The following is a 28,000-nucleotide window of genomic DNA, read 5'->3' as shown; positions in this document are numbered from 1 at the left end:
CGCCCCCACGCCTCACGCGCAGGCGCAGACCTGCCTCACGCACTCTACGTAACGGACGGCTGAAGTTACGCGGAAAGTGGGCCGGCGTGACTGAGCTATACCAGCTCCCGCTGAGTCCCGGAGGCAACGCGGCCACTTACAACTGTGGCGATCCCGAAGTCAGCGGCCACACAGAGAGGCAGGCTGGGTGGAGCTGGTGGCCTCCGGAGCCCCGGGCCGGGTTTCAGCCTCGGGTGCAGGTAGGTAGCAGGCCGGTGACGCGTGAAGTCGGTGGGGCCCTTGCAGGCCGAGCCGTGTAAGTTGCGTGGCCTTAAGAGCCCAGTTCCGTTTCCAAAGCCCGGCTGGGGGTGACATGCAACGATCCTTTTGACTTCTGGATATTTAAGACGATTGAACCTCCATCAGCCCCGTTTTGAGCCCGTTCTCTGTTGAACTTAGAGGGATAGGAGTGATTTCAGTGGTGCCAACCAGACAAAATTAGATGAAATTTCCTGTGTGCAGCAGGAAGAATAGAGCATAGGATGAATGGATCCTTCATGGGGAAGAGTTTAGGCTTGAGTAACCACGCATTAGCTGTCACCCTTCTCTGATTGTTTCTCACATAAAACTTGTCTTTGCCAACCTTTGTAAGGCAGAGGAATGTTGCATTACTTTCATATTTTCACTCAGGTCATAAAGACCTCATCTCAAATGACAAGCAATGAGTAGTCCACTTATATCCCTTTCATTTTTAAGTCTGGAGGTGATGACTGAGAGATTGCTGAGGAGTTTGTGAAAGATCATTAAACCAGACCCTTTAATGCTACTGCCTGGCCTGGATTCTGTGTTCTCTGTTCCAGGAGGCCTAGAGGCCAAGTAGCCTGACCGGGCGTTGTGCATTTGAGAAATGGGTTGACAGGTGCAACAGTCTTAATAGAAGGAAAGCCAATGAATGCACAAATGGCATGGATAAATTTAAACTAAATAATCCTGAAGTTATTTCGGTTGTTAACATCTGAGTTGTGAACATTCCAAGTGTTGGGAGTATGTTCGCTAACTATAACAAGTAGCTACTTTATTTATTTTTATTTTTACTTTCTTGGTTTTTCGAGGTAGGGTTTCACTCTAGCCCAGGCTGACCTGGAATTCACTATGTAGTCTCAGGCTGGCCTCGAATTCAGATGATCCCTCCTACCTCTGCCTCCCAAGTGCTAGGATTAAAGGTGTACACCACCATGCCTGTCGTCTTTTTTAAAAATATTTTATTTGTTTATTTGGAGGCAGAGAGAGAGAGAGAGAGAATGGGTGCCAGGGCCTCTTGCCACTGCACACGAACTCCAGATGCCTGCACCACTTTGTGCATCTGGCTGTACATGGATACTGAGGAATCAAATCTGGGCAGGCCATCATGCAATGCAGGTGTCTTTAACTGCAGAGCCATCTCTCCAGCCCCAGTAGTTACTTCTTGAAAGACTTAAGCCTGGGTTCTGAAAGGGAAGCACTAAAAACTGGAAGCATTTAAAACTCTTTGTTATTACTGTTGCTTTGTTCCTTGAGATAGTCTCTTAGCTCAGGCTGGCCTCAAATTCATTAGTGCTGGGATTACAAGCATGAGCTGCTATATCCTGCTGTTTATTTGAGAGAGATAATGGGCACACCAGGGCCTCAAGCCACTGCAAACAAAATCCATACTCATGCACCCCCTTGTGCATCTGCCTATGTGGGTCCTGGAAAATTGAACTTTGGCTTTGCAGGCAAATGCCTTAACTGCTCAGCCATCTCTCCAGCTCAACTCCTTTTTAAAAAAATATTTCACTTATTTATTTACTTATTTGAGAGAGAGAGAGAGAATAGGTGATCCAGGGCCTCTAGCCACTGCAAACAAACTCCAGATGCATGTACCACCTCATGCATCTGGCTTTACATGTGTACTGGGAAATTGAACCCTGGTCCTTGAGCTTTGCAGGCAACCCCCTTAACCACTGAGCCGTCTCTCCAGACCTATCCTGCTACTTTTAAAGGGTGTTCATATGGCATAACAGAAGGAAGTCCAAATATGAGTGTCTACTAAGTGATAAATATTGCGGAAAATATGTACCCACTTTACTTATTTATTTACCTTTTCATTTATTTATTTTTGGTTATTTGAATTACAGTCTCCATCTAGTCCAGGTTGACTTGGAATTCACTCTGTTGTCCCAGGCTGGCCTTGAACTCAGGGCAATCTTCCTACCTCTGGGATTAAAGATGCCAGCACACCTGGCTGTGCCGTTTATTTTTATTTATTATTATTATATTTTTTGTTGTTTTTGTTTTTCTGAGGTAGGGTCTCACTCCAGCTCAGGTTGAGCTGGAATTCACTCTGTATTCTCAGGGTGGCCTTGAACACATGGCAATCCTCCCTCTTACTCTGCCTCGAGTGCTGGGATTAAAGCTGTGCGCCACCACACCCAGCTTGTGCCCATTTTTTTAAAAAAGTATTTGTTTGAGACAGAAGCACAGAGAAAGAGTAAGACAGAGAGAATGGGTGCACCCAGGCCTCCAACCACTGCAAACAAACTCCAGATGCATGTGCCACCTTGTGCATCTGGCTAACATGGGTCCTTTTGGCTTACAGGTAAGCATCTGCCCAGCCCATGCCCATTTTTTTTTTAAACTGTTACAGTGTATTGTCTCTCTCCTTCTTTTCTTCCTTCCCCTACCTGACTCTTAGTACTTTCTAGGTAATCTTGTCTCTTCCCACACCATCTCTTTCCAGCTTAAGCCTATATGTTGAACTCTCCTTATATTTTTATGTATGTCTTTTTCTCCCTCTATGAAATAATTTATAATGCCGTTTAGAATATGGTAAAAATTAAGGTGTTAATCCTTTAGACTACTGCTTGAAATGCCCCAAACATTAAAAATAGTACTAAATTGAATTTACCTTCCTATAATTATTTTTTCCTGGTTTATTTTTTACCTCAACGAAGGATGATTTGGCCCACCTTTTCATTTAAACAACGCTTGGGGACTGAGGAGATAGTTCAGTGGTTAAAGTGCTTGTTGCAAAGCCTGCTGGCCCAGGTGTGATTCCCCAGTACCCATATAAAGCCAGGTACACAGAGTAGCACATGCATCTGAAGTTCCTTGGCAGGGGCTAGAGGTAGGCTCTGGTGTGCCCATTCTCCCTCCCATCCCCATCCTCTCCCCCCCACACACACCCCACCCCTTGCAAAGGTTAAAAAATTTTTTTTTTCAAGGTAGGGTCTCCCTCTAGCCCAGGCTGACCTGGAATTCACTATGGAGTCTCAGGGTGGCCTCAAACTCATGGCGATCTTCCTACCTCTGCCTCCTAAGTGCTGTCATTAAAGGCGTGCATTATCGTGCCTGGCCATAAAAATAGGCTTTTTTAAATGCTTATATTTAAGCCTGGCGTGGTGGCCCACACCTTTAATCTCAGCACTTGGGAGGCAGAGGTAGGACAATCACTGTGAGTTCCAAGCCAGCCTGAGACTACATAATAAATTCCAGATCAACCTGGGCCAGAGTGAGACCCTACCTCAAAAACCAAAAAAATGCTTAAAGCACATGTTTGACATGTATTTGCAGTGCAAGAGATTCTGGCACATCCATACACACATATACGTACATGCAAATAAAAAATTTAATAAAATGAGAACCATACATAGTGCTGCATTCCTTTAATTTCAGCACTTGGATAGCTAAGGTAGGAAGATTACCTTGAGTTTGAGGCCAGACTGGGCAATAGTGAGTTCCAGGTTAGTATGTGTTAGATTGGGATCCTACTTTTAAAAAATAAGGCTAGAGAGATGGCTTAGTGGTTAAAGTGTTTGCCTGCAAAGCCAAAGGACCCAGGCCCAATTCCCCAGGACCCACATAAGCCAGATGCACCAGATGGTACATGTATCTGGAGTTTGTTTGCAACAGCTGAAGGCCCTAGCATACCCATGCGCTCTCTGTCTCTCTCAAATAAATAAATAAAAAGAAAGTATTTTAAAAAAGACGTGGTGCCACATGCCTCTAATCCCAGCACTCAGGCAGAGTTCAAGGCTACCCTGAGACTACATAGTGAATTCCAGGTCAGCCTGGGCTAGAGTAAGAAACCTACCTTGAAAACCCCCCCAAAATGAAAAAAAACATAAATAGGAAGTTAGCACCTGGGAGGCAGGGATAGGAGGATTGTGGTGAGTTGGAGGCCAGCCTGGATCTACAACTACAGTTTCTGGTCAGCCTGGGTTGGAGTGATACCCTACCTTGAAAAACCAAAATAAATAAATAGGACAAAATCACTTCTGGAGGTCCTGGGTGTGGTGGTTTATGACTAATCCCATCATGAAATTGAACTGGAGTAGTTAGGCTGTGTAGGCAAACGCCTTAACCAGTAAGGCATCTCTCCAGTCCCAAGATACTTAATTTCTTTAAGTTGGGTTTTCTGAAATCCTCTCATCATTTACATTTACACTCTATATTTATTTCTCTTGCTCGCACGCGCTCTCTCTCTCTTTGGTTTTTCAAGGCAAGGTCTCATTCCAGCTCAGGCTGACCTGGAATTCACTATGTAGTCAGGGTGGCATCTGTCAGCAATCCTCTCCTACCTCTGCCTTCTGAGTGCTGGGATTAAAGATGCTCACCACACCTGGCTACACTGTATATTCTATAAGCATTTTTTTTTTTTCCTGAGGCAGGGCCTTACTCCAACCCAGGCTGGCTTTGAACTCACTATGTAGCCAAAGCTGGCCTTGAACTCCTGATCTTCTGTCTTATACTTCCCCAGTGCTATACATACCACCATGCTCAGCTGGTTTGTGAATTTTTTAAAATATATATTTTTTAATTTATTTATTTAGCCAGGCGTGATGATGTAACACTTTCAATCCCAGCACTCGTGAGGCAGCAGTAAGAGGATCTCCATGAGTTCAAGGCCACCCCGAGATTACGTAGTGAAATCCAGGTCAGCCTGAGCTAGAGTAAGATCCTACCTCAAAAAGCCTATGTGTATGTATATATAGTTTATTTGAGAGAGAGAATGAGAAGGCACACCAGGGCGTCCAACCACTGCAAACAAACTCCAGATGCATGCGCCACCGTGTGCATCTGCCTTATGTGGCTCCTGGGGAATCAAACCTAGATCCTTTGGCTTTGCAGGCAAGCACCTTAACTGCTAAGCCATCCCTCCAGCCCATGAGTTTTTAACTATGTACAAATTGTATATGATTATGTATGTGGAACAGCAATTGACATTACCACACTCTCACTCTCTCAACTTGTGCTTGTCTTTTTAGCATATTTTTAAGGTGCAATGAAAGGCTTCTATGCTTTCTGTATTGTCCTTTTGGTGTTTGGGAGGGTCTCTGAGGCCAAGCTTGATGACTTTGAGGATGAGGAAGACATAGTGGAGTATGACGATAATGACTTTGCGGAATTTGAGGATGTCATGGAAGATTCTGTTACGGACTCGCCTCGACGAGTGATAACGACTGAAGATGATGAAGAGGAGACCACAGTGGAGTTAGAAGGACAAGATGAAAACCAAGAAGGAGATTTTGAAGACTCAGATACCCAGGTAGGGTTTTTATTGCTGATTTCTTAGGAAACTCAAAAGATGGGAAAATTTGTCATTAACACTTTACCCCAAATGTTAAACATAAGACCCAGGAGTTAGGAAGATGGTTCAGTGGGTAAAGCACTGCACAAGCATGATGATTGTTCTGGGATCGCCGGAACCCACATAAAACTCGTGCCAGGAGTTAGTGTCTGTAACCTCAGCCCTCCTACCTCGAGATAAGAGTAGAGACAAGACAATTCCAGAATCTCATGAACCAGCCAGCTTGGCATTTGCAGCACTGAATGACAGGAAACCCTGCCTCAAACAAAATGAATACTTCTGACATAAGTTTGCGTGACATGGCACACATGAACCTACACTCACAGGAAAGATAGGGTTTTGTTTTGTTTTATGAAAGCAAGACCCATCTATAGGGAGATTTTTCCTCTCTGGAACTTTCAGTTTTGAACTGTTCAGTAGAGCTTTTGCAAATATGTTGTAGTATTTCATACCTTTTATATTGGTGAAATAGATTGTGTCTTTCTCTCTAGTAATTTTGAGTGAGAAGAACTGAAGAATAGTTAATGTATGGATGAGAACTGTGTCATTCAAAAGAATGAGGAGGGGCCGGGTGTGGTGGCACACGCCTTTAATTCCAGCACTCAGAAGGCAGAGGTAGGAGGATCACTGTGAGCTGAGGCTACACTGAAACTACATAGTGAATTCTAGGTCAGTCTGGACTAGTGCAAGACTCTGTCTTGAAGAAAAAAAAAGTGTGAGGAGAAGCTGGGAGATGGGTCAGTAGATAAAGTGCTTCTGTGCAAATCTTGAGCACCTGAATTTGGATCCTCAGACTTCATGTCAAAGCCAGAAGCTGTAGTGGGCTTCTATGACCCCAGTAACCCTACTAAGAATAGAGAGAGGGTCCCTCACCAAACAATGAGAGACGCTTCCTTAAATGAGGTGGAAGGCGAGGATCTATCTGAGAGTTGTCCTCTGACCTGTACACACACCGCATCAGTCGTCACGCCATAGCAGGTGTATGCCCCCCACATTGAATTAGTTCATTTTTTCACACACCACAGCAGTCGTCACTCCATAGCAGGTGTGTGCCCCCCACATTGAATTAGTTCATTTTTTCACACACCGCATCAGTCGTCACGCCATAGCAGGTGTGTGCCCCCCACATTGAATTAGTTAAAGTATCAATTATCTTTTGGTGTATTGGAGTTTTGTCTCAGCTTTGAAATATCTGAAAAATAAAAGTTTTACATATCTTTTATGTATTTTGAAAATATTTTTATTTATTTATTTGCAAGCAGAGATAAAAGTGAAACAGGCAGAATGGGTGGGCCAGGGCCTCCAGCAGCTGCAAATGAACTCCAGATGCATGTGACACTTTATGCATTTGGCTTTACATGGGTACTTGGGTCATTAGGCTTTGCAGGCAAGCACCTTAAACGCTGAGCCAAATCTCCAGCCCAAAAGTTATATATATTTAAGTTGTAGAATATGCTTTTTTTTTTTTTTTTTTTTTTTTTTGAGGTAGGGTCTCATTCTAGTCCAGGCTAATCTGGAATTCACTATGTAGTTTCAGGTGGCCTTGAACTCCTGGAGATCCTCCTACCTCTGCCTCTGGGATTAAAGACATGTGCCACCATGCCCAGCTTTGTTGGTTTTATTTCAAGGTAGGGTCTCCTTCTAGCTCAGTAGCTTTGTTTTTGAGACAAGGTCTTCCTCTATAGCCTAAGCTTAACTGGAACACACTATGTAGCCCAGGCTGGCTTCAAACACTGTAGTCTAGACTGGTCCTCAGTCATCATGTTTCACCATGTGGTTTTTTTCTTTTTTTCTAGATAGGGTCTCACTCTGGCTTAGGCTGACTCTGTACCCCAGGTTGGCCTTGAACTCCTGGTGATCCTTCTTCCTCAGCCTCCCATGTGCTGGGATTAAAGGTGTGCACCGCCATGCCTGCCTGGCACCTTGTCTGTTTTTTCCTCCTAAGTAGTCTCTCACTCTAGCCCAGACTGACCTTGAGGTCACTCTTTAGTCTCAGGCTGGTTTCAGACTCACAGCAATCCTCCTACGTCTGCCTCCCAAGTGCTACGACTAAAGATGTGTGCCACTGTGCCTGCATCACATTTATTTATTTATTTAATTTATTTATTTTTTTGGTTTTTCAAGGTAGGGTCTCACTCTAGCCCAGGCTGACCTGGAATTCACTCTGTAGTCTCAGGGTGGGCTTGAACTCATGACAGTCCTTCTACCTCTGCCTCCCTAGTGCTGGGATTAAAGGTGGGCACCACCATGCCCGGCTGTTCATGTGTTTTGATATGCATGTATATTGTAAAGTGATCGCCCCATTCAAGCTAATACTGATGTTCGTGTACTCAGTGCCCACATATACTCTCAGCAAATTTCAGTCATATGTTATTAGCTCTCGTCATCATCACCGTGTTGTATATTAGTACTCTGGAGCTTTTGAACCTTTTTTTTTTTTTTTGGTTTTTCGAGGTAGGGTCCTCTGGCTCAGGCTGACCTGGAATTCACTATGTAGTCTCAGGGTGGCCTTGAACTCACGACATTCCTCCTACCTCTGCCTCCCTAGTGCTGGGATTAAAGGCGTGCGCCACCACGCCCGGCTTTTGAACCTTTTGATAGTGTGCTAAAAGCATGTAATATCTCTGTTCTGTGCTGCTGCTCACGTGTTTTCCTCTGCAAATATCCTTTAAATGAGATACAACAATTGGTGCATTTATAAGTGAAACAGGTTATGCTTTGTTTTTGCAGGAGGGAGACACTGAGAGTGAGCCCTATGATGACGAAGAATTCGAAGGTTATGAAGACAAACCTGATACTACTTCTAGCAAAAATAAAGACCCAATAACAATCGTTGACGTAAGCATATAGGATTCTAAATTTCACTCTAAATAAGTGTCTTGGCACCTATAACCTAAGAAAGCAAAGTGAGATCTCCTAGGTTTATTTATTTTGGCTTTTCAAGGTAGGGTTTCACTGTAGCCCAGGCTGACCTGGAATTCACTGTCAGGGTGGCCTTGAACTCATGGTGATCCTCCTACTTTTACCTCCCAAGTGCTGGGATTAAAGGCGTGCACCACCACAACTGGCTCTGTCCTAGGTTTTGTTCTAGCTCTCCTACTTATCAAGAAATAGTAAGTGGAGCCAGTGTGGTGGCGCACGCCTTTAATCCCAGCACTCGGGAGGCAGAGGTAGGAGGATTGCCATGAGTTCAAGGCCACCCTGAGATGACAGAGTTAATTCCAGGTCAGCTTGGACCAGAGTGAGACCCTACTTCGGGAAAAAAAAAAAAAAAGAAATAGTAAGTGGAACTGGGCGTGGTGGCATTCAAGGCCACACTGAGACTACGTAGTGAATTCCAGGTCAACCTGAGCTAGGGTGAAACCTTACCTTAAAAAGAAAAAGAAATTCTAAGTAGAGGGTTAGAGAGATGGCTTAATGGTTAAGGCACTTGCCTGCAAAGCCTAAGGATCCAGGTTCGATTCCTCAGTACCCATGTAAGCCAGATGCACAAGGTGGCACATGTATCTGGAGGTCATTTGCACTGGCTAGAGGCCCTGGCACGCTCATTCTTTCTCTCAAGTAAATTAAAAAAAAAAAAAAAGAGCTGGGCACAGTGGCACACGACTTTAACTGGGCAGAGGTAGGAGGATCGCTAGGAGTTCGAGGCCACCCTGAGACTCCATAGTGAATTTCAGGTCAGCCCGAGCTAGAGTGAGACCATACCTTGAATAACCAAGTAATAATAATAAAAAATTTTTTTTTTTAAAGAAATAATAAGTGGAAATCTGGGCATTGTGGTACGAGACTTTAATCCCAGCTCTCAGGAGGTAGAGATAGGAGATTCACCGTGAGCTCAAGGCCACTCAGAGTATGTAGTTAAAGTGCTTGCCTGCAAAGCCTAACAACCCAGGTTCAACTACCCAGTGCTCATGTAAAGCAAGATGCACAAAGTGGCACATGCATCTGGAGTTCACTGGCAAGAGGCACTGGCACGTGATCTCTCTCTCATTCTCTCTGCTTGCAAGTAAGAAAGACATTAAGAAAAAAAGAACAAGCCGGGCATGGTGGCGCACACCTTTAATCCCAGCACTCGGGAGGCAGAGGTGGGAGGATCGCCATGAGTTCGAGGCCACCCTGACACTACATAGTGAATTCCAGGAGAGCCTGAGCTAGAATGAAACCCTACCTCAAAAAAAAAAAAGAACAATATTAAGTGGATAACATTTGGCATATTTCAGAATGACACTCAAGAGTAAGTTTCAGGGCTGGAGGGATGGCTTAGTGGTAAAGGCATTTGCCTACAAAGTCAGAGGACCCAGGTTCTATTCCCCAGGACTCATGTTAGCCAGATGCACATGGGGGCGCACAAGTCTGGAGTTCCATCTGCAGTGCCTGGAGGCCCTGGCATGCCCATTCTCATTCTCTCCCCCCTCCCCCCTCTCTCTCTGTCAAATAAATAAATAAAAATATTTTTTTTTAAAAAAGGAGTAAGTTTCAAAGGGCATGCCAGCTTTTTACTATATTTCATTCTAAACATTTTATTTCTTAAAAATGTATTTATTTTTGAGAGAGAAAAGGCAGAGAGAGAGAATGGGCACACTAGGACCTCCAGACAAATTCCAGACACATGTGCCACCTTGTGCATCTGGTTTACATGGGTTCTGGAGAATCAAACCTCGGTCCTTTGGCATTGCAGACAAGCACCTTAACTGCTAAGTTATCTCTCCAGTCCTTTTATATTTTCTATTTATTTCTGCAAGAAAGAGACCAGAGAGACGCCACAACCTTTAGCCACTGCAAACAAACTCCAGATGCCTGTGCCCCCTTGTGTACATATGTGAAATGAGTTCTGAGGCCCCTTTACATTTTCCTTTTTTTTTTTTTTTTTTTTTTTGAGGTGGGGTTTCACTATAGCTCAGGATGGCCTCAAACTCACAGCAATCCTCCTACCTCTGCCTTCTGAGTGCTGGGGTTAAAGGCATGCACCACCACACCTGGCCCTTTACATTTTCTTAAAGGATCTTTTATAGATCTGACCTAAAAGACTTAACTGGGCACATTTTTATTTTTATTTATTTATTTACTTTTAAAGGGAATGACAGTTTATTTTGGAGCCAACCATGAATGATCATGGTCCAGAAACAGATTTGGGTTATCCCAAATTTCATGTTTCAGCACATTTGCAATTTCATGAAATTTTTATAGTTACAGAGCATGAGATCATAAACCAGCACTTTTCAATTAATGGAGACATCAGGTATCAAGTTACAACCAAGTGGTCAATCTCTGCTATAGACTTCAGGTGCTTTCTGATGAGTCTTGGCCTCTGTGTTGGTAGAAACTGGTAGACAATATATTCCAAAATGGTTTCACCTGACTACCTGATGGTCACAAGGATGTTAAAAGTCAGACACAGGTGGCTAATACATGACTAGTAAGGGCAAACGACAGCTCAAGATAAACTGGCTCTGAATCTACATTCCATCTTTCCACAGTCACAGAAGTCCTATCAGTCCATTCAGTCTTGTTCAATGTAGATGTGATGCTTTCTGGGAACCCAAATGGTTATTTCCTCAAGCCATCTCAGCCTCTCCAATGCTGTGCTCCCTTCTGCCAGGATCTTTGCTATTTAAACCTAAACCCATGGCTGGATGTGATTGTGCAGGTCTTTAATCCCAGCACTTGGGAGGCAGAGGTAAAAAACAAATCTCACAGCTTGCCTCACTCTGTGTCTGTACAAGAACATGTTTTAGTAAAAGATGAAGAGCCAGGCGTGGTGGCACATGCCTTTAATCCCAGCATGGGAAGCAAAGGTAGGAGGATCACTGAGCTTGAGGCCACCCTGAGAATACATAGTGAATTCCAGTTCAGCCTGGGCTAGAGTGAGACCCTACCTCAGAAAAACAAACTGTTGGCCAGGGAGATCCCTGATACCCCCAAAACATTACAGGCAGGCACATTTTTAGAAGTAATAACTATATTCAGTGACAGTTACATCAAGTGTCTACTCTGCCTATGGGTTTTCTCATTTTTCAGTCAGACTCCATCATTCTGCCTCAGCCAACATTAAATGAATTTTTCCTCTAGGTTCCTGCACACCTCCAGAACAGTTGGGAGAGTTATTATCTAGAAATTTTGATGGTGACTGGTCTGCTTGCATATATCATGAACTATATCATCGGGAAGAATAAAAACAGCCGCCTTGCTCAGGCTTGGTTCAACTCTCACAGGGAGCTTCTAGAGAGCAATTTTACCTTAGTGGGTAAGTAAGGACAATCTGCTACCTGCTCCAGAATGGTCTGCCAAGATCAGTTGATTCCCCTCTGCATGGTGTCTAAATGCTTGCATGGAATGCTAAGTAAGATGACTTTGTTTTCTTCAAGGATCCAGTTTTTCATTAATAGTGTAGTTACTAAAAATCTTTTGACATAGACACTGTTATCAAAAATAAGCTAGCTTGGCATGTGGCAAACACTTTTAACTGAAGCGCTGGATGCTGACGTAGAATCAGATCATCGTGAGTTCAAAGCCAGCCTGAGACTACATAGTGAAACCTAGGTCAGCCTGGACTAGAGTGAGACCCTACCTCAAAAAATCGAAAAAAGGGCTGGAGATGTGGCTTAACAGTTAAGGTACATGCCTGTAAAAGCCAAAGGGCCCAGGTTCAATTTCCCAGGACCCATGTAAGGTGGCACATGTACCTGGAATTTGTTTGCAGCAGCTGGAGGCCCTGGTGTGCCAATTCTGTATCTGCCTCTCTCTCTTAAATAATCAAATTTTTAAAAATCCTTTTATTGGTTAAAAAAAAAAAAAAAGAAAGCTGATAAAATTTTGGTTGAAACCAGGAAACTTTGACATTTTAGGTAATATGATGAATGATTTCTTTTTTGTTTTTGTTTTTTGAGGTAGGAATAGGGTCTTGCTTTAAGCCCAGGCTGACTTGGAACTTACTATTTAGTCTCAAGCTGGACTCGAACTAACAATAGTCCTCCTATTCCTGCCTTCCAAGTGCTGAAATTAAAGGCATGTGTCACCATGTCTGGCACTTTCTTGTTTTTTTAAAATATTTTTATCCATTTGCAAGCAAAGAGAATTAATGGGTAAACAAGTGATTTTTGCCACTGCAAATGAACTCCAAATGCATATGCCACTTAGTGTACCTGGCTTTACATGGGCCCTGAGGAATTGAACCTGGGCCATCAAGGCTTTGCAAGCAAGTACCTTTAACCACCGAGCCATCTTTCCAACCCCCTCTTTCATTTCTTTAAATAATATATTTATTTATTTGCAAGCATAGAGAATCAGAGAGAGTGGGCTTACCAGGGCCTCTGCTCACTGCAGACAAACTACATGCATGCACCACTTTATGTATCTGACTTCATGTGGGTACTTGGGAATGGAACCTAGACCTGTCAGCTCTAAAGGCAATCATCTTTAACCACTGAACTAGCTCTCCAGCCCTTAGTAAATGCTTTCAATTCTATTCTTTCCTTTTTTTTTTTTTTTTGTTTTATTTTGTTGTTATTGTTTGGCTTTTGAGGCAGTCTCACTCTAGCCAGGGCTGACCTGGAGCTCACTCTGTAGCCCATGCTAGCCTTGAACTCAAAGTGCTTCTCTTCCCTTCCCTTCCCAAGTGTTAGGATTACTGGTATGAGCCACCATGCCCAGAAATCTGTGCATCTGACTAATGTGGGCCTTGGGGAACTGAACCTGGGTCCTTTGGCTTTGCAGGCAAATGCCTTAACCACTAAGCCACCCCTCCAGCCCTATTTTTATCCTGTTCTAAGGGAGATTCTATAAGACAGCAAAGTATTGCTATCCTGAAGTTAAAAGCATTTGGGGGTCAGAGTAGAAGAAGGTGTGGTGATTAGACCTCCAAATTTTCCTTGAGTCAGATTAAGTGGTTTTACCTTTAGGTGATGATGGAACTAACAAAGAAGCCACAAGCACGGGAAAGTTGAACCAGGAGAACGAGCACATCTATAACCTGTGGTGCTCTGGTCGGGTGTGCTGTGAGGGCATGCTTATCCAGCTCAGGGTAAGTCGGGAAGCTGTGATCCTGTGTACATCTTCTCTCTCTCTTTTTTTTCCTAAATATGATTGCTAATCTTAGTACCTCATTTTTTTTGTATTTGTTAAATGCTGCCTAAATATTACATTTCTACTAATTGGCCAGTGTGTTACTGAGATATTTTTTGAAGCATGTAATTCCCCTTCCAAGGCTCTGTCTTTAAGTTTATTTGGAGTTAGGGTCTTACTCTAGTCCAGGCTCACCTTGAGCTCACAGCAATCCTCCTACCTCAGCCTCCATAATGCTGGGATTAAAGTGTGCCCTACCACATCCACCAAGGCCCTCTTTTTTTTTTTCCGAGGTAGGGTCTCACTCTGGTCCAGGCCGACCTGGAATTAATTCTGTCATCTCAGGGTGGCCTTGAACAGCAATCCTCCTATCTCTGCCTCCCAAGTGCTGGGATTAAAGGCGTGCGCCACCACGCCCGGCTGGCCCTTTCTTTAGAGTAAGTAGAATTACAACATCATTAACTCACTTCTGTCATTTTTTTAGTTCCTCAAGAGACAAGACTTACTCAATGTCCTGGCCCGGATGATGAGGCCAGTGAGTGATCAAGTGGTATGTATTCTTGCTGGTTTGCTATGTATAGACTTAATTATTATTGTTTTGTTTTGCTGTGTGTGTGTGTGTGTATGTGTCTGAATCTCAAGCCCAGGCCAACCTAGAATTTATCCTGGAGCCCAGCCTAGTCTCAATCTCATGGCAATCCTCCTGCCTTAGCCTCTTGAGTACTGAAATTATAAGCATAGCCACTATACTTGCCATTTTTATCTGGATTGTTTGGAATTTCTTTCTTTTGTTTTTTCCATGTAGGGTCTTACTCTAGCCTAGGCTGACCTGGAACTCACTCTGTAGCTGTAGGCTGGTCTTGAACTCCTGAACTCGTAACAGACTTTTTCCCAAGCATCCCTTGTGCTGGGATTAAGGGGGTGTACTGCCACACTGCAAATGAAATCCAGATGCATGCACCATTTTGTGCATCTGTCTTTATGTGGATACTGGGAAATCAAACTCAGATTGTTAGGCTTTGCAGGCAAATCCTTAACTACTGAGCCATATCTCCAGCCCTGGTATTCATGTTTAGCAGCAAGAGACCCTGACACATGCAAATACACACGTGCCATAAAGAAAATGACTTTTTTCTTATTGAGGTAGGGTTTACTAGGTTACCCATGCTAACCTGGAATTTACTATGTAGTCACAGGGTGGCCTGGAACTCACGGCAATCCTCCTGACTCTGCCTCCCAAGGGCTGGGATTAAAGGCATAAGCCACCATGCCTGGCTAAGAAAAAATTATTTTCTTTTAATTATTGTTTATCTTTATTTACTTGAGAGTGACAGAGAAAGAGGTAGAGAGAGAATGGGTGCACCAAGACCTCCAGCCCCTGCAAACGAACTCCAGACACATGCGCCCCTTGTGCATCTGGCTTTCTTGGGTCCTGGGGAATCTAGTCTTGAACCAGAGTCCTTAGGTTTCACAGGCAAATGCTTAACCACTAAGCCATCTCTCCAGCCCTTCCCCCCCAAAATTTTTTTAATGAAAAAACAAGTTTCTAGGAAGATGGCTCAGCAGTTGAAGATGCTTGCTTTCAAAGTCTGCTAGCGCAGGTTCATTTCTCCACAACCCACGTAAAGACAGACGCACAAAGTAGCACGTACCTGATGTTCACTTATAGCGCCAGGAGATGCTGGTGCTCCCATACGTAAACAAATCATTTCCTAAAATAAATGATACAACTCAGGAATAGCATATAAAAAAGAAACATGGAGGGCTGGAGAGATGGCTTAGCAGTTAAGAACCCTGATTCGAGGCTCGATTCTCCAGGACCCACATAAACCAGATACACAAGGGGGCGCACACATCTGGAGTTAGTTTGCAGTGGCTGGAGGCCCTGGTGTGCCCATTCTATTATCTATTTGTGCGCGTGTCTCTCTCTCTCCCTCTCCCTCTCTCTCTCCCTCTCCCTCTCTCTCTCCCTCTCTCTCTCTCTTTCTCTCTTGCTCTCAAATAAATAATAAAAAATAAGCAAAATTAAAAAAAAATCTACTTAGGGCTGGAGAGATGGCTTAGTGGTTAAGCACTTGCCTGTGAAGCCTAAGGACCTCAGTTCAAGGATGTCCCAGTACCCACGTAAGCCAGATGTGCAAGGTGGCACATATATCTGGAGTTGGTTTGCAGTGGCTGGAGGCCCTGTTTTGCCCATTTTCACTCTCTCTCTGCCTCTTTCTTTCTCTCTGTCTGTCACTTTCAAATAAATAAATAAATAAAAATAAACAAAAAAAAAATTTATTCTACTTAACCTGTTAACCCAATAGATAAGTATTGTGATTTTTGTTTTGTTTTTAAAGCAAATAAAAGTAACCATGAATGATGAAGACATGGATACATATGTGTTTGCTGTCGGCACAAGGAAAGCTTTGGTGCGACTGCAAAAAGAGATGCAGGATCTGGTATGACAAACTGTTCCAACTTACGTATGAATAGACTATGTCTGCTGCATAGATGTTCCACTTCATAGCTCAGAACAATTCTGTCACTCATGCTGCTCAGCACCACTTTGAAACAGGTCATTGTGTATTCATTTTAGGGGAAATAAAAGTACATAATAATAAAGTGCCATGACTTTTCAATTTCTTCCTCTAGAGTGAATTTTGTAGTGATAAACCTAAGTCTGGAGCAAAGTATGGACTCCCAGATTCTTTGGCCATCCTGTCGGAGATGGGGGAAGTCACAGAGGGAATGATGGACACTAAGGTAAATACAATAAAAGACCCACATGTCATCCACATCAGGGCATGTCTGTAATGCCAGCTACTCCAGACATTAAGGCAGTATAGCAAGACTCTTATCTCTGGAAAGAAACAAAAGGTCTTTTATTTGTCTATTTATTTATTTATATGAGGTAGGGTCTCACTCTAGCCCAGGCAGACCTTGGAATTCACTCTGTAGTCTCAGGCTGGCCTCAAACTCATGGCAATCCTCCTACCTCTGCCTCCCGAGTACTGGGATTAAAGACATGTGCCACCATGCCTGGCCAAAAGGCCTTTTAATTTTTTTTTTTTTTAAGATTTATTTTTATTGATTGGGGACAGCGGTGGGGGGGGGGGGTTAAGAATGGGCATGCCAGGGCCTTTAGCCACTGCAAATGACCTCCAGATGCATGCCCCACCATGTGCATCTTATGTGGGACCTGGGGAATCGGACCTGGGTCCTTAGGCTTAGCAAGTATGTGTCTTAACCGCTAAGCCATCTCTGCAGCCCCAAAAGGCCATTTTTTAATTTTTTTTTATTTTTTATAATTAACAACTTTCATTATAATAAAAAAAATCCCATGGTAATTCCTTCCCTCCCCCCACTTTCCCCTTTGAAACTGCACTCTCTATCGTATTCCCTCCCCCTCTCAATCAGTCTCTTTTACTTAGATGTCATCATCTTTTCCTCCTATTATGATGGTCTTGTATAGGTAGTATCAGGCACTGTGAGGTCACGGATGTCCAGGCTATTTTGTGTCTGGGGGGAGCACGTTGTAAGGAGTCCTACCCTTCCTTTGGCTCTCATATTCTTTCCGCCACCTCTTCTGCTATGGGCCCTGAGCCAAGGTTTGCTAGAGACATTACTGTGCTGAGCACTCCTGTCACTTCTTTCCAGCACCATGATGCCTTCTGAGTCATCCCAAGGTCACTACTATCTGAAAAGAGAAGGTTCTGTACTAAAAGTGAGAGTAGCATTATATAATATATGGGTATGAACATTAACAGAAGTGCTTACTGGGCAGTTTGGTAAGCATAGTATATACATTTAGCCAGACAACAGCAGACCTTACACCCCTAGGCCTCATGACTACCTTGTTGTAGGTTGTCAGTATCAGGGACATTTTCCTCCCATGGAGTGGGCCTCCAGTCAAACTAGAGAGCAGTTGGTTTCCCCCATAACAGATGTGCAACTATTGTACCCATTGGCTCATTTGGCCTGACTGGCTAAATATAAGCCTTGCATTGTCCACTGTTGAGTATTTTCACTGGTGATTTCTCTCTCTCCCATTAAACTGCATGCAGAATGGCTTCTTCCAGCTTTCTGTCAGCTGGTCTACATGGAGGAGGTTATCAGCTCAGTTCCAGTAGGATTTCTCTGTGGCCTTGCAGCCCAAGTATGTGGAGTCTTCAGCAATAGAGTCTTACCATTGATTTCTGGTGGGAAACCAAGGGACTGGGCAATGGCTTGTAATGTCTTGGGGGCATCAAGGACCTCCCTGGCCAAGAACTCACTGGAAGGTATCCCATCCCTGGCACTGAAAATTTCTTAGTAACAATGTACGGCTCCTGAGTGTTCCATTGTCCAAAAAAGTAGGTTTCCATATGATTTATTTATGTCCTCTTGGATTTTGATTAGCCCTCCCTCCACCTTTCCTTTCCTCAATCTCTTCCCCTGACCTCACTTAGGCCTCCAAAAGGCCATTTTCAAGAAGACTTATATTTGCCAGATCTGATATTGAAAGGGTACTATCATCTTAAAAGCATATTGTAAGCATTCTTCCCTTCATGTCAATAGTTATGATTACATATTCTTTCTCACACAACCATTAAAATACCTTTAAGCACTGAATAAATTTTGTTAGGAAAATTTAATTAGTCAAGAAGTTTTCTCTCAAGCTTTCAGGTTTTATAGCTTTATTCTTTTCCACTATGTCATTTGGTCTTTTTTTTTTTTTTTTTTGGGTTTTTCGAGGTAGGGTCTCACTCTGGTCCAGGCTGACCTGGAATTTACTCTGTAATCTCAGGGTGGCCTTGAACTCATGGCAATCCTCCTACCTCTGCCTCCCGAGTGCTGGGATTAAAGGCGTGCGCCTCCACGCCCGGCTTCATTTGGTCTTTTGTTTCTTTGTTTTTCCGAGGTAGGGTCTCACTCTAGCCCAGGCTGACCTGTAATTCACTGTCTAGTGTCAAGATGTTCTTGAATTCACAGTGAGTCTCCTACCTCTGCTTCCTGAGTGGTGGGATTAAAGGCGTGCGCCACCACACCTAGTTTAGTTTATATTTGAAGTTCAGTTAGTATAAGTAAGGAAAGTTAATAGAGACCAAGCATGTTGGCTTATACCTCAAAGTCTAGCAGTCTGGAGGCTGAGATAGGATTTATAGAAAATCATTTCTTTCTATCGATTGTGTAATGCTAACATCTAAAATAAGTCAGGTATACATGATAGGGCACACCTTTAATCTCAGCGCTTTGGAGACAGAGGCAGGAGGATTACTATGAGTTCAAGGCCACCCTGAGACTACATAGTGAATCACAGAGCAGCCTGGACTAAACAGGAGACCCTACCTTGAGAAACGAAAAGAGAAAAATGAAAAGAATTAAAATAACTCAGGATAGTTCTAAATGTAAGTTGAAAGTGACATGCTTATTAAGAATACCCCAAGGACCAGAGAGATGGCTTAATAGTTAAGGCACTTATCTGGAAAGCCAAAGGACCCAAGTTCAATTCATCAAGACCCACTTAAGCCAGATGCATATGGAGGCACATGTGTCTGGAGTCATATGTAGTGGTTAGAGGCCCTGGTATGCCCATTCTCTCTCTTTGTATATATCTCTTTCTGCCTCTTTCTAAAAAAAAAAAAAGAATCCCCCCAAACTCACTCTTTAACAAGGTCTTTCCTGGGGTCTCAGACTAATCTCAACTCAGATCCTCCAAATTTTGCCTGAACCTCCCAAATGCTAGGATGACAGGCCTTTGCCACCATGCCAACCAAAAACTTTATTTTCATGCTTTCATTCTTACTTAAAACATCTTCTTGGGCTAGAGAGATGGCACAGAGGTTAATGGCGCTTGCTTGCAAAGCCTAATGCCCTGGATTCTATTCCCCAGTACTCACCTGAAAACCAGATGCCCAAGTGGTACATGCATCTGGAGTTCGTTTGCAGCAGTTTAGAGGCCCTGGCATGCAAATTCATTCCCTCCCTCCCTCCCTCCTTCCCTCCCTCCCTCCCTCTCTCTCTCCCTCTCTCTGTTTGCTTACAAATAAATTAAAATTGAAAAAAAAAAAATCAGAGCTGGAGAGATGACCTAGGGGCTAAGACATTTGCCAGCAAAGCTAAAGGACCCAGGTTCTATTCCCCAATACCTACTTAAAGCCAGATGCACAAGATAGCATATGCATCTGGGGTTTGTTTGCAGTGGCTAGAGGCCCTAGTAAGCCTATTCTCTCTCTGTCTCTCTCTGTGTGTCTCTATCTATCTATATGCCTCTTCTATCTCTTTCTCAAGTAATTATTTTTGGAGAGGGCTTCTCAAGGTAGGGTCTCACTCTAGCCCAGGCTGACCTGGAACCCACTATGTAGTCTCAGGGTGGCCTTGAACTCAAGGCGATCCTCCTACCTCTGCCTCCTGAGTGCTGGGATTAAAGGCCACTATGACTGGCTTCAATAAAATATTTTTTAAAAAATTGATGGTTGGGCTGGAGGAATGGCTGAGCAGTTAATATGCTTGCCTGCAAAACCAAAGGACCCAGGTTCGGTTCCCCAGGACCCACGTAAGCTAGATGCACAAGGTGGCTCATGTGTCTGGAGTTCATTTGCAGTGGCTAGAGGCCCTGGTGTGCCCATTTGTCTGTCTGCCTCTCTTTCTCTAAAGTAAATAAATAAAAATTTAAAAATTAAAAAAAATTCAGGCTACATAGGGAGTTAGAGGTTAGCCTAGGAGATATGTGACTGCTTCAATCAATAAACAAACAAGGGTACTAATAACATTTTTTGCTTATTTAACTTTTTTATACATTTTGGAAGGAATTCAGTGGAGGGTGGGACTTGGAGAGGGAAAATGAAGGGTGGTGGGAGGTGAGTATGATCATGATATGAATGCATGAAATGCATGAAAGCTGTCAATAAAAAGTTTTAAAAATGAAACACTTTGGTCTGAATGACATTTTCCAAGAGAAAAGAGCTAACAGATGAATGTCTTTATGGAAGAGTCAGGTATAATGATACGCACCTTTAATCCCAGCACTCATGAGACAAAGGTAGGAGGATTCCTGTGAGTTCGAGGCCACCCTGAAACTACTACATAGTTTATTCCAGGTCAGCTTGGACCAGAGTGAGAACCTACCTTGCAAAACCAAAACAAACAAAAAAATTCTTTATGAAAAGGGGAAGTATATCAAACTAAATAATTTGATTTTCTTTTTTTTCCAGATGGTTCACTTTCTTACACACTATGCTGACAAGATTGAATCCGTTCATTTTTCAGACCAGTTCTCTGGTCCAAAAATTATGCAAGAGTACGTATGAAATGAAAGTATTGAAATTCATTTTCTTACTAGATCTGTCTTGAAATGCCACAGGGTATCTCTGCAATTTCCTTTACTGATGAGTAAGTTATGTTGGTGATTCCCTGCAAGTGCTCTTTGCTCTCTGTGCATCCGCATCACCCACTTTACCAAGTGGGTGACTACCTTCGAAATGGATGTATTAGCAGAGTACAACCACCGCATTCTTTTTCCTTTCTTTTTTTTTTTTTTTTTTTTTGGTTTTCCGAGGTAGGGTCTCACTGAATCCCAGGCTGACCTGGAATTCACTCTGTAGTCTCAGGGTGGCCTCGAACTCACAGCAATCCTCCTACCTCTGCCTCCCGAGTGCTGGGATTAAAGGCGTGCGCCACCACACCCGACCCTTTTTCCTTTCTTTAACTTATGGTCTTTTTTAAAAAAAATTTTTTGTTTGTTTGTTTGAGGTAAGGTCTCACTCTAGCTCAGGGTGGCCTCAAATTCATAGCAGTTCTCCTTCCTCTGCCTTCTGAGTGCTGGGATTAAAGGCATGCACCACCATACCTGGCTTAGTTTATGACCTTTATCTCTGATATCTGACTTGTATTTGATTAAAAATCTGTGTGTTTTATAATTTACAGCCTTTTCCGGCTTCCTTCTCTGAATAGTTGTGTGGCTGTACCCGTTCCTAGCATCTTACTTGGCGGCCTCGGCGCCTGCACTTCTTGGCTTTATGGTGATAATGTTAGATGTACATGTCAGGACGTCATTTATACTTTGTTTTGTTTTTCTTCTTTTTCTATTTTTAAACTTCTATTTATTATTTTTATTTATTTTGGTTTTCAAGGTAGGGTCTCTCTCTAGCCCAGGCTGATCTGGAATTCACTGTGCTGTCTCAGGGTGGCCTTGAACTCTTGGCGATCCACCTACCTCTGCTTTCTGAATACTAGGATTAAAAATGTGTGCTACCACGCCTGGCTTTTATTGTTCAAAAATTTCATTTTTATTTATTTATTTGAGAGAAAAAGAGGCAGATAGACAGAGAAAGAGCATCCAGCCACTGCAAATGAACTCCAGATGCATGCACCACTTTTATCTACCTGACTTTCATGGAATTGAACTGGGGAATTGAACTGGGTCTTTTGGCTTCGCAGGCAAGTGCCTTAACTACTAAGCCATCTCTCCAGCCCCTGTTCAGGATTTTAGTTGTATGTCAAGATTACTCAAGTCCTTAGGCTGGGCGTGGTGGTGCACGCCTTTAATCCCAGCACTCGGAAGGCAGAGGTAGGAGGATCACCGTGAGTTCAAGGCCACCCTGAAACTACATAGTGAATTCCAGGTCAGCCTGAGCCAGAGTGAGGCCCTATCTCGAAAAACAAAACAAAACAAAACAAAAATTATTCAAGTTCTTACACATTTCACTGGTATTGTGTCATCCTTGCCTTGCTTAATATGGTGACAACCCTGGTGACAGAATATTGTAGTCTTCCTCAAGCCTTTTGTGGTGGAGCATTACTTGACTGTCTCAAATGACAACGGGAACTTGAAGGACAGAACTAAATTATAAACAGTGATTCTGTGCAAATCCAAGAGTGATTTGTCGCAGGACTGCCTCTCACTCTGGTACCAAAATCCCAAGAGGTTTGAGTCCCGTATATAAAATACTTTGGTTTGCATATAACCTATGCATATCCATTCTTCAATACTTTAAACCATTATGGATTACATACGTATAAATGCTGTATCTCTAACTTCATGGAATTAGGACAAGGAAAAATGGCTTGCACATGTTCATTAAAAGTGAAGGGTCTCCTCCCCAGCCCCCTGGAGAAAAATCTCTTTCAACAGTTGTTGACTCAGCATGCAGAGCCTGTGAATATGGAGGGCTGGCTATATGCTATAGATGATGCCTAAATGTATTCTGAGCCTAACTCAAAAATATGATGCTTTTCTATAGAAAAGTATGAGAGAGGTTGAAATACAGCATAATCCATGAAAATAAGCAGATATGTTATTTAAAATATGGGCCTCTTCCTTTAACATAGTCTCACTTCTGACTCCCGGGCTGAGATCAAATATATTCTTCCAAGGTTGGGGAGATGTCTCAGTGTTCAAAGATGCTTGCTTGTAAAATATGCTGCTCTGAATCAATTCCTAGTACCTATGTAGAACCAGATGCACAATGTGGCTTGCATCTGGAATTCATCCTCAGTGTCAGGAGGCCATGATGCGCTGAAACACAAAGGAATATATTCTTTCCACTGGGAACACTACTGAGGTTTTAAAATGTAGAATAGAGAATGGACCAGATGACCTTAAGACTCCTTCAGGCTCTGTGATTATAGTTGACTTGGACATACCAGGGTTTTTTTGTATGTATCTAAGAAAGTTGAGTGGCTTGTATGCATTAAAAATGTCTTTCCTGCTCGGTGTGGTGGCGCACGCCTTTAATCCTAGCACTTGGGAAGCAGAGGTAGGATTGCTGTGAGTTCGAGGCCAACCTGAGACTCCATAGTGAATTCCAGGTCAGCCTGGGCTAGAGTGAGACCCTACCTCAAAAAACAAAAACAAAACAAAAAAAATGTCTTTCCTGTGTTCTTAATAGACTTTTCCTTTTTGGCAGGGAAGGTCAGCCTTTAAAGCTACCTGACACTAAGAGGACACTATTGTTTACATTCAATGGTAAGTGTTCACAATCTTGGCTGTCTAACTTCTTGAATTTCCTGTGTGATGTTCTCGAGAGTATTTTTCAGTGGTGGTGCACACCTTTAATCCCAGCACTTGGGAGGCAGAGGTAGGAGGAACACTGAGGCCTGCCTGAGACTACAGAGTGAGGTCCAGGTCAACCTGGGCTAGAGTGAGACTCTACCTCGAAATAACCAAAAAAAAGTGTATATATATATGTGTATATATATGTGTATGTATGTGTGTGTATATATACATTCAACCCAGAAGTATTGAGGCTGCCATTAACTCAATAGGAAAAATGGCTTTGTCTTCTAGTGCCTGGCTCAGGTAACACGTACCCAAAGGATATGGAGGCTTTGCTACCCCTGATGAACATGGTGATTTATTCTATTGATAAAGCCAAAAAGTTCCGACTCAACAGAGAAGTAAGACCCAAAGCCTTTATTACAAACTGGCACCTTTTACTGTTGTTGGTTTTTTTTTTCCCCGGTGGGGGGAGCAGCTATCAATGATTTTACTAGTTGACTTGAAAGTACCAAATGGGAGTAGTTTTACGAAAGATTACTAAGCGAGATTTTCTTCTGTTGGATAGAAATGGATTTCTTATGAAAGACTTTGTTTCTTGGGGAAAGGGTAAACAAAAAGCAGACAAGAACCGGGCACGAGTGGAAGAGAACTTCTTGAAGTTGACACACGTGCAGAGACAGGAAGCTGCCCAGTCTCGGCGCGAAGAGAAGAAAAGAGCAGAGAAGGAACGAATCATGAATGAGGAAGACCCTGAGAAACAGCGCAGGCTGGAGGTAAGACCAGTATTCCTTGTCACTACTTGAAACTACTGTTGTTTAGTATCAGGATGCCTGTTTGTACCATATGGCTATTAAGGTAAACACAACACAGGTCAAGTGTTTAATATTTTCTCTGCACTTGGGATATTTTGTCATGTGATAGCAGTGTAAAGAAGAATAAATAAGACAGGAATTGTGGCACACACCTTTAATCTCAGCTCTTGGGAGGCAGAGGTAGGAGGATCGCTGTGAGTTCAAGGCAGCCTGAGACTACATAGTGAATTTCAGGTCGGCCTGGGCTAGAGTGAGATTACTAAAAACTACATATGCTCTCTATTCGCCTTTCATGTTTTCCTTGATTCTGTACCAGTTGGCAAATACAGTCTCAAGACATTTTGACTCCAATTTCCAGAAAAAAAAGTTTGAGGATGTGCCAGAAATGAGCTTTAATCATATGTTACTGCCAACAGTCACGTCATAATTTGATTTGGCTGGTAATCGTAAGTGGAAGTGCCTTCCTCGCTTACATATCCTTATTCTTAAATGAAAATATGGTAATTTTCCTAAGTTGATCTTTACAAAGATTGTGCTCAAGTATGCTGTCTATATCATATGAAGAAACTAATCTTTTCACTTAGGATTTGTTTTCTAAATTGAAATACAAACCTTGGTAGATGCAAACAAATAGTATGAATGTTAGGCCTGTGTATCCTACGTGCAGGGAGAATAAAATTACAAAGCCCATGGGTTATGGTAGCACATTCCTCTAGCCCCAGCAGTCTAAAGAATAGAAGAGGGGGCTGATCTCTGCAAGTTTACATCCAAGCCTGAACTTCATAGCAGGTGCTAGGCCAGACATGACTACACAATGAGACTGTCTTTAAAAAGAAAAAGAGGGCTGGAGAGATGGCTTAGTGGTTAAGCGCTTGCCTGTGAAGCCTAAGGACCCCGGTTCGAGGCTCGATTCCCCAGGTCCCACGTTAGCCAGATGCACAAGGGGGCGCACGCATCTGGAGTTCGTTTGCAGAGGCTAGAAGCCCTGGCGCGCCCATTCTCTCTCTCTCCTTCTATCTTTCTCTCTGTGTCGGTCGCTCTCAAATAAATAAAAAATAGACAAAAAAAAAAAATTAAAAAAACAGAAAAAAATCCACAAAATACAAAACAAATAGCAAAGCCTGGTTGAGTGTAGTAGTAAGTTTCTGTCTTAAGTTGAAACTTGAGGGGCAGGGGAGATGACTCAGTAGTTAAAAGAACTTACTTACAAAACCTGCTTCCTTGGCCCATTTCCCCAGCCAGTCATGTAACGTAGAACGGGTATTTGTTTGCAATGGCAAGAGACCCAGGTACACACATACATGCACACGCACGCACGAGCACACACATGCAGAAAGAAATAAAATCTTTTTTTTTTGTTTGTTTGTTTGGTTTTTTTTGAGAGTGACAGACAGAGAGAAGGAGGTAGAGAGAGACAGACAGAGAATGGGCGCGCCAGGGCTTCCAGCCACTGCAAACGAACTGCAGACGTGTGCGTCCCCTTGTGCATGTGGCTAACGTGGGTCCTGGGAAATCGAGCCTTGAACTGGGGTCCTTAGGCTTCGCAGGCAAGCGCTTAACCACTAAGCCATCTCTCCAGCCCAAATAACATATCTTTAAAAAAATAAAATAGGGGCCAAAGAGATGGCTTAGCAGTTAAGGCACTTGCCTAGAAAGCCAAAGAACCCAGATTCAGTCCCCAGAATCCACTTAAAGTCAGATATGCAAGGTGGTGCAGCATCTGGAGTTCGTTTGCAGTGGCTGGAGGCTGTGGTGCACCCATTCTCCCCCTTCTTTCCTCCCTCACTTTCCCTCTCCCCCCCCACCTCCTTATTTCTCAAATAGATAATTTTTTTTAATAAATTGAGATATTCAGTGTCTTTGCTTTATTACATATTAACTTAGTTTTCATTCACTGACAGACGTATTAGCATCTCTTCTGTTTTGTCTGAGACTATCTCAGCCCATATTGGCCTGGAACTTGCTGTGGAGTTGGCCTGGAACCTGAATTCTTCCTGCCTGAGCCTCCCTATGCTGGGGTTACTGGTGTGCTTCACCACACCTGGCTTGCAGTTACTTTTATAACCATCTTCTAGAATATTGTGTATGCTGCCAACCCAAGTTATTGAATATGATATGTATAATATTCTGTTTGTTTGTTTGTTGTTTTAGGTGTTTTTGTCTTTTTGTTTTTGTTTTTTTGAGGTAAGGTCTCACTCTAGTCCAGGCTGACCTAGAATTCACTATGTAGTCTCAGAGTGGCCTTGAACTTTTGGCGATCCTCCTACCTCTGCCTCCTGAGTGCTAGGATTAAAGGAGTGTGCCACCACGCCTGGCTTTTTCAATTTTTAAATTTGTGCTTAGTTTGGATCTCTCATCAGTCTTTCTCCCTAATCTCTCTATCCCATCCTCCCTCCTCCCTAGGAAGCTGCTTTGAGACGAGAGCAAAAGAAGTTGGAGAAGAAGCAAATGAAAATGAAACAAATCAAAGTGAAAGCTATGTAAAGTCATGCCAGAGATCTGAGTCCTGATGCACCTGTGAGCCCTGCATGTGCAGGAAACGGAAAAGCATGAGTCCATTTGTCATCTTAAACTCCACATACTCTTGGTGACTGAGAAGTCCTTAGTTGGTCATGTGTTCTACTCTTGGCTTAGAGTTCTACAGAGTTGTAGATACAGTGAAAGGGCTCTATTTCATTAATTTTCTAAAGATAATCAAAATTGTCTTGATTATTTATAAGAGGAATGATATATAAAGTATGTGTGTTGAATATTTTTAAAATTATAACATGAATCATCACTGCTTTTAGAACTTCATTGTTTGAAGAATGATCATGAATTTATAGATTGCTGTTTGTTTAAACTAGGCAGTTATGAAAGAACTGGACTGACTAAACCAGGATTCCACAAGTAACTATTGGTATTGCCCAATAAACATTGCTTGGTGTTTTCCTCTGTGTCTATGTTAAACTTGTTTAAAAGTGAAATCCAGAACACTATATGTGGTGTTGAAATTACAGGGACTAAAACACAGTACAGTGTGTATTTTGCAGATGGCAGGTGCTGGCGACAGTACTTTAGGAACTGCATGGGCGTTGGGGTGCCAGCGTGTATGTGGAAGCTTGTGGGCACTGGTAGTACAGGAGCACAAGGCTCTCTTTGCCTCATGCTAGCAGCTAATGATAACGTGAATGCTGAATTTCATGTGATTATGTTTATTTTCCTTGAGTAACAAATGCATGGAAAAATAACTGTTTCACCTAGATGAGATCAGCAGTCAGATCACTGGTTTCTGCAAGGTCACAGTGTTTTTTTCTTGGTCGCTACATCCTGTTGGATGCCCATGGAGCAGCTTTGTTCTTTCCCTGTGCTGTGGCTCTGTCACTTTACTTCTCCCTTGGCTTTTATCCCTTCCACAGTTGAGGCTGGGTATGCTCTTCCTTGAAACAGGTAGCCATGGACATGCTTAAGTATGCGTTGAAGATGAGCTTTCCCAAACTGTTTTGAGTTCTTTCTGGTTCTTCAGGAGGAAGCTCAGGGAGTGGCCCATCTGTCTGCATAAGCCTTTGGCTTGTTCAGATCTCTGCATTTTATAAA

At 42.9% G+C, this 28,000-nt stretch overlaps 1 protein-coding gene across 1 annotated transcript; it reads left to right on the top strand.

Moving 5' to 3' along the window:
• The first annotated feature begins 46 nt into the window (after positions 1–46).
• On the top strand, positions 47–27,360 carry Ccdc47 (coiled-coil domain containing 47). The gene is made up of 13 exons (XM_045159394.1): positions 47–239; positions 5,265–5,545; positions 8,318–8,425; positions 11,657–11,831; positions 13,486–13,607; positions 14,133–14,198; positions 15,991–16,092; positions 16,286–16,396; positions 20,827–20,912; positions 23,521–23,579; positions 23,901–24,010; positions 24,218–24,385; positions 26,828–27,360. The coding sequence occupies exons 2-13, from the start codon at positions 5,282–5,284 to the stop codon at positions 26,906–26,908; spliced, it is 1,452 nt and encodes a 483-aa protein (XP_045015329.1). The 5' UTR covers positions 47–239; positions 5,265–5,281; the 3' UTR covers positions 26,909–27,360.
• The last annotated feature ends 640 nt before the right edge of the window (positions 27,361–28,000 follow it).

Source organism: Jaculus jaculus, chromosome 9, assembly GCF_020740685.1.
Source record: "Jaculus jaculus isolate mJacJac1 chromosome 9, mJacJac1.mat.Y.cur, whole genome shotgun sequence".
NCBI lineage: Eukaryota > Metazoa > Chordata > Mammalia > Rodentia > Dipodidae > Jaculus > Jaculus jaculus.
The sequence above is the reverse complement of the archived record's forward strand: the minus strand, read 5'-3'. Positions and strand labels throughout refer to the sequence as shown.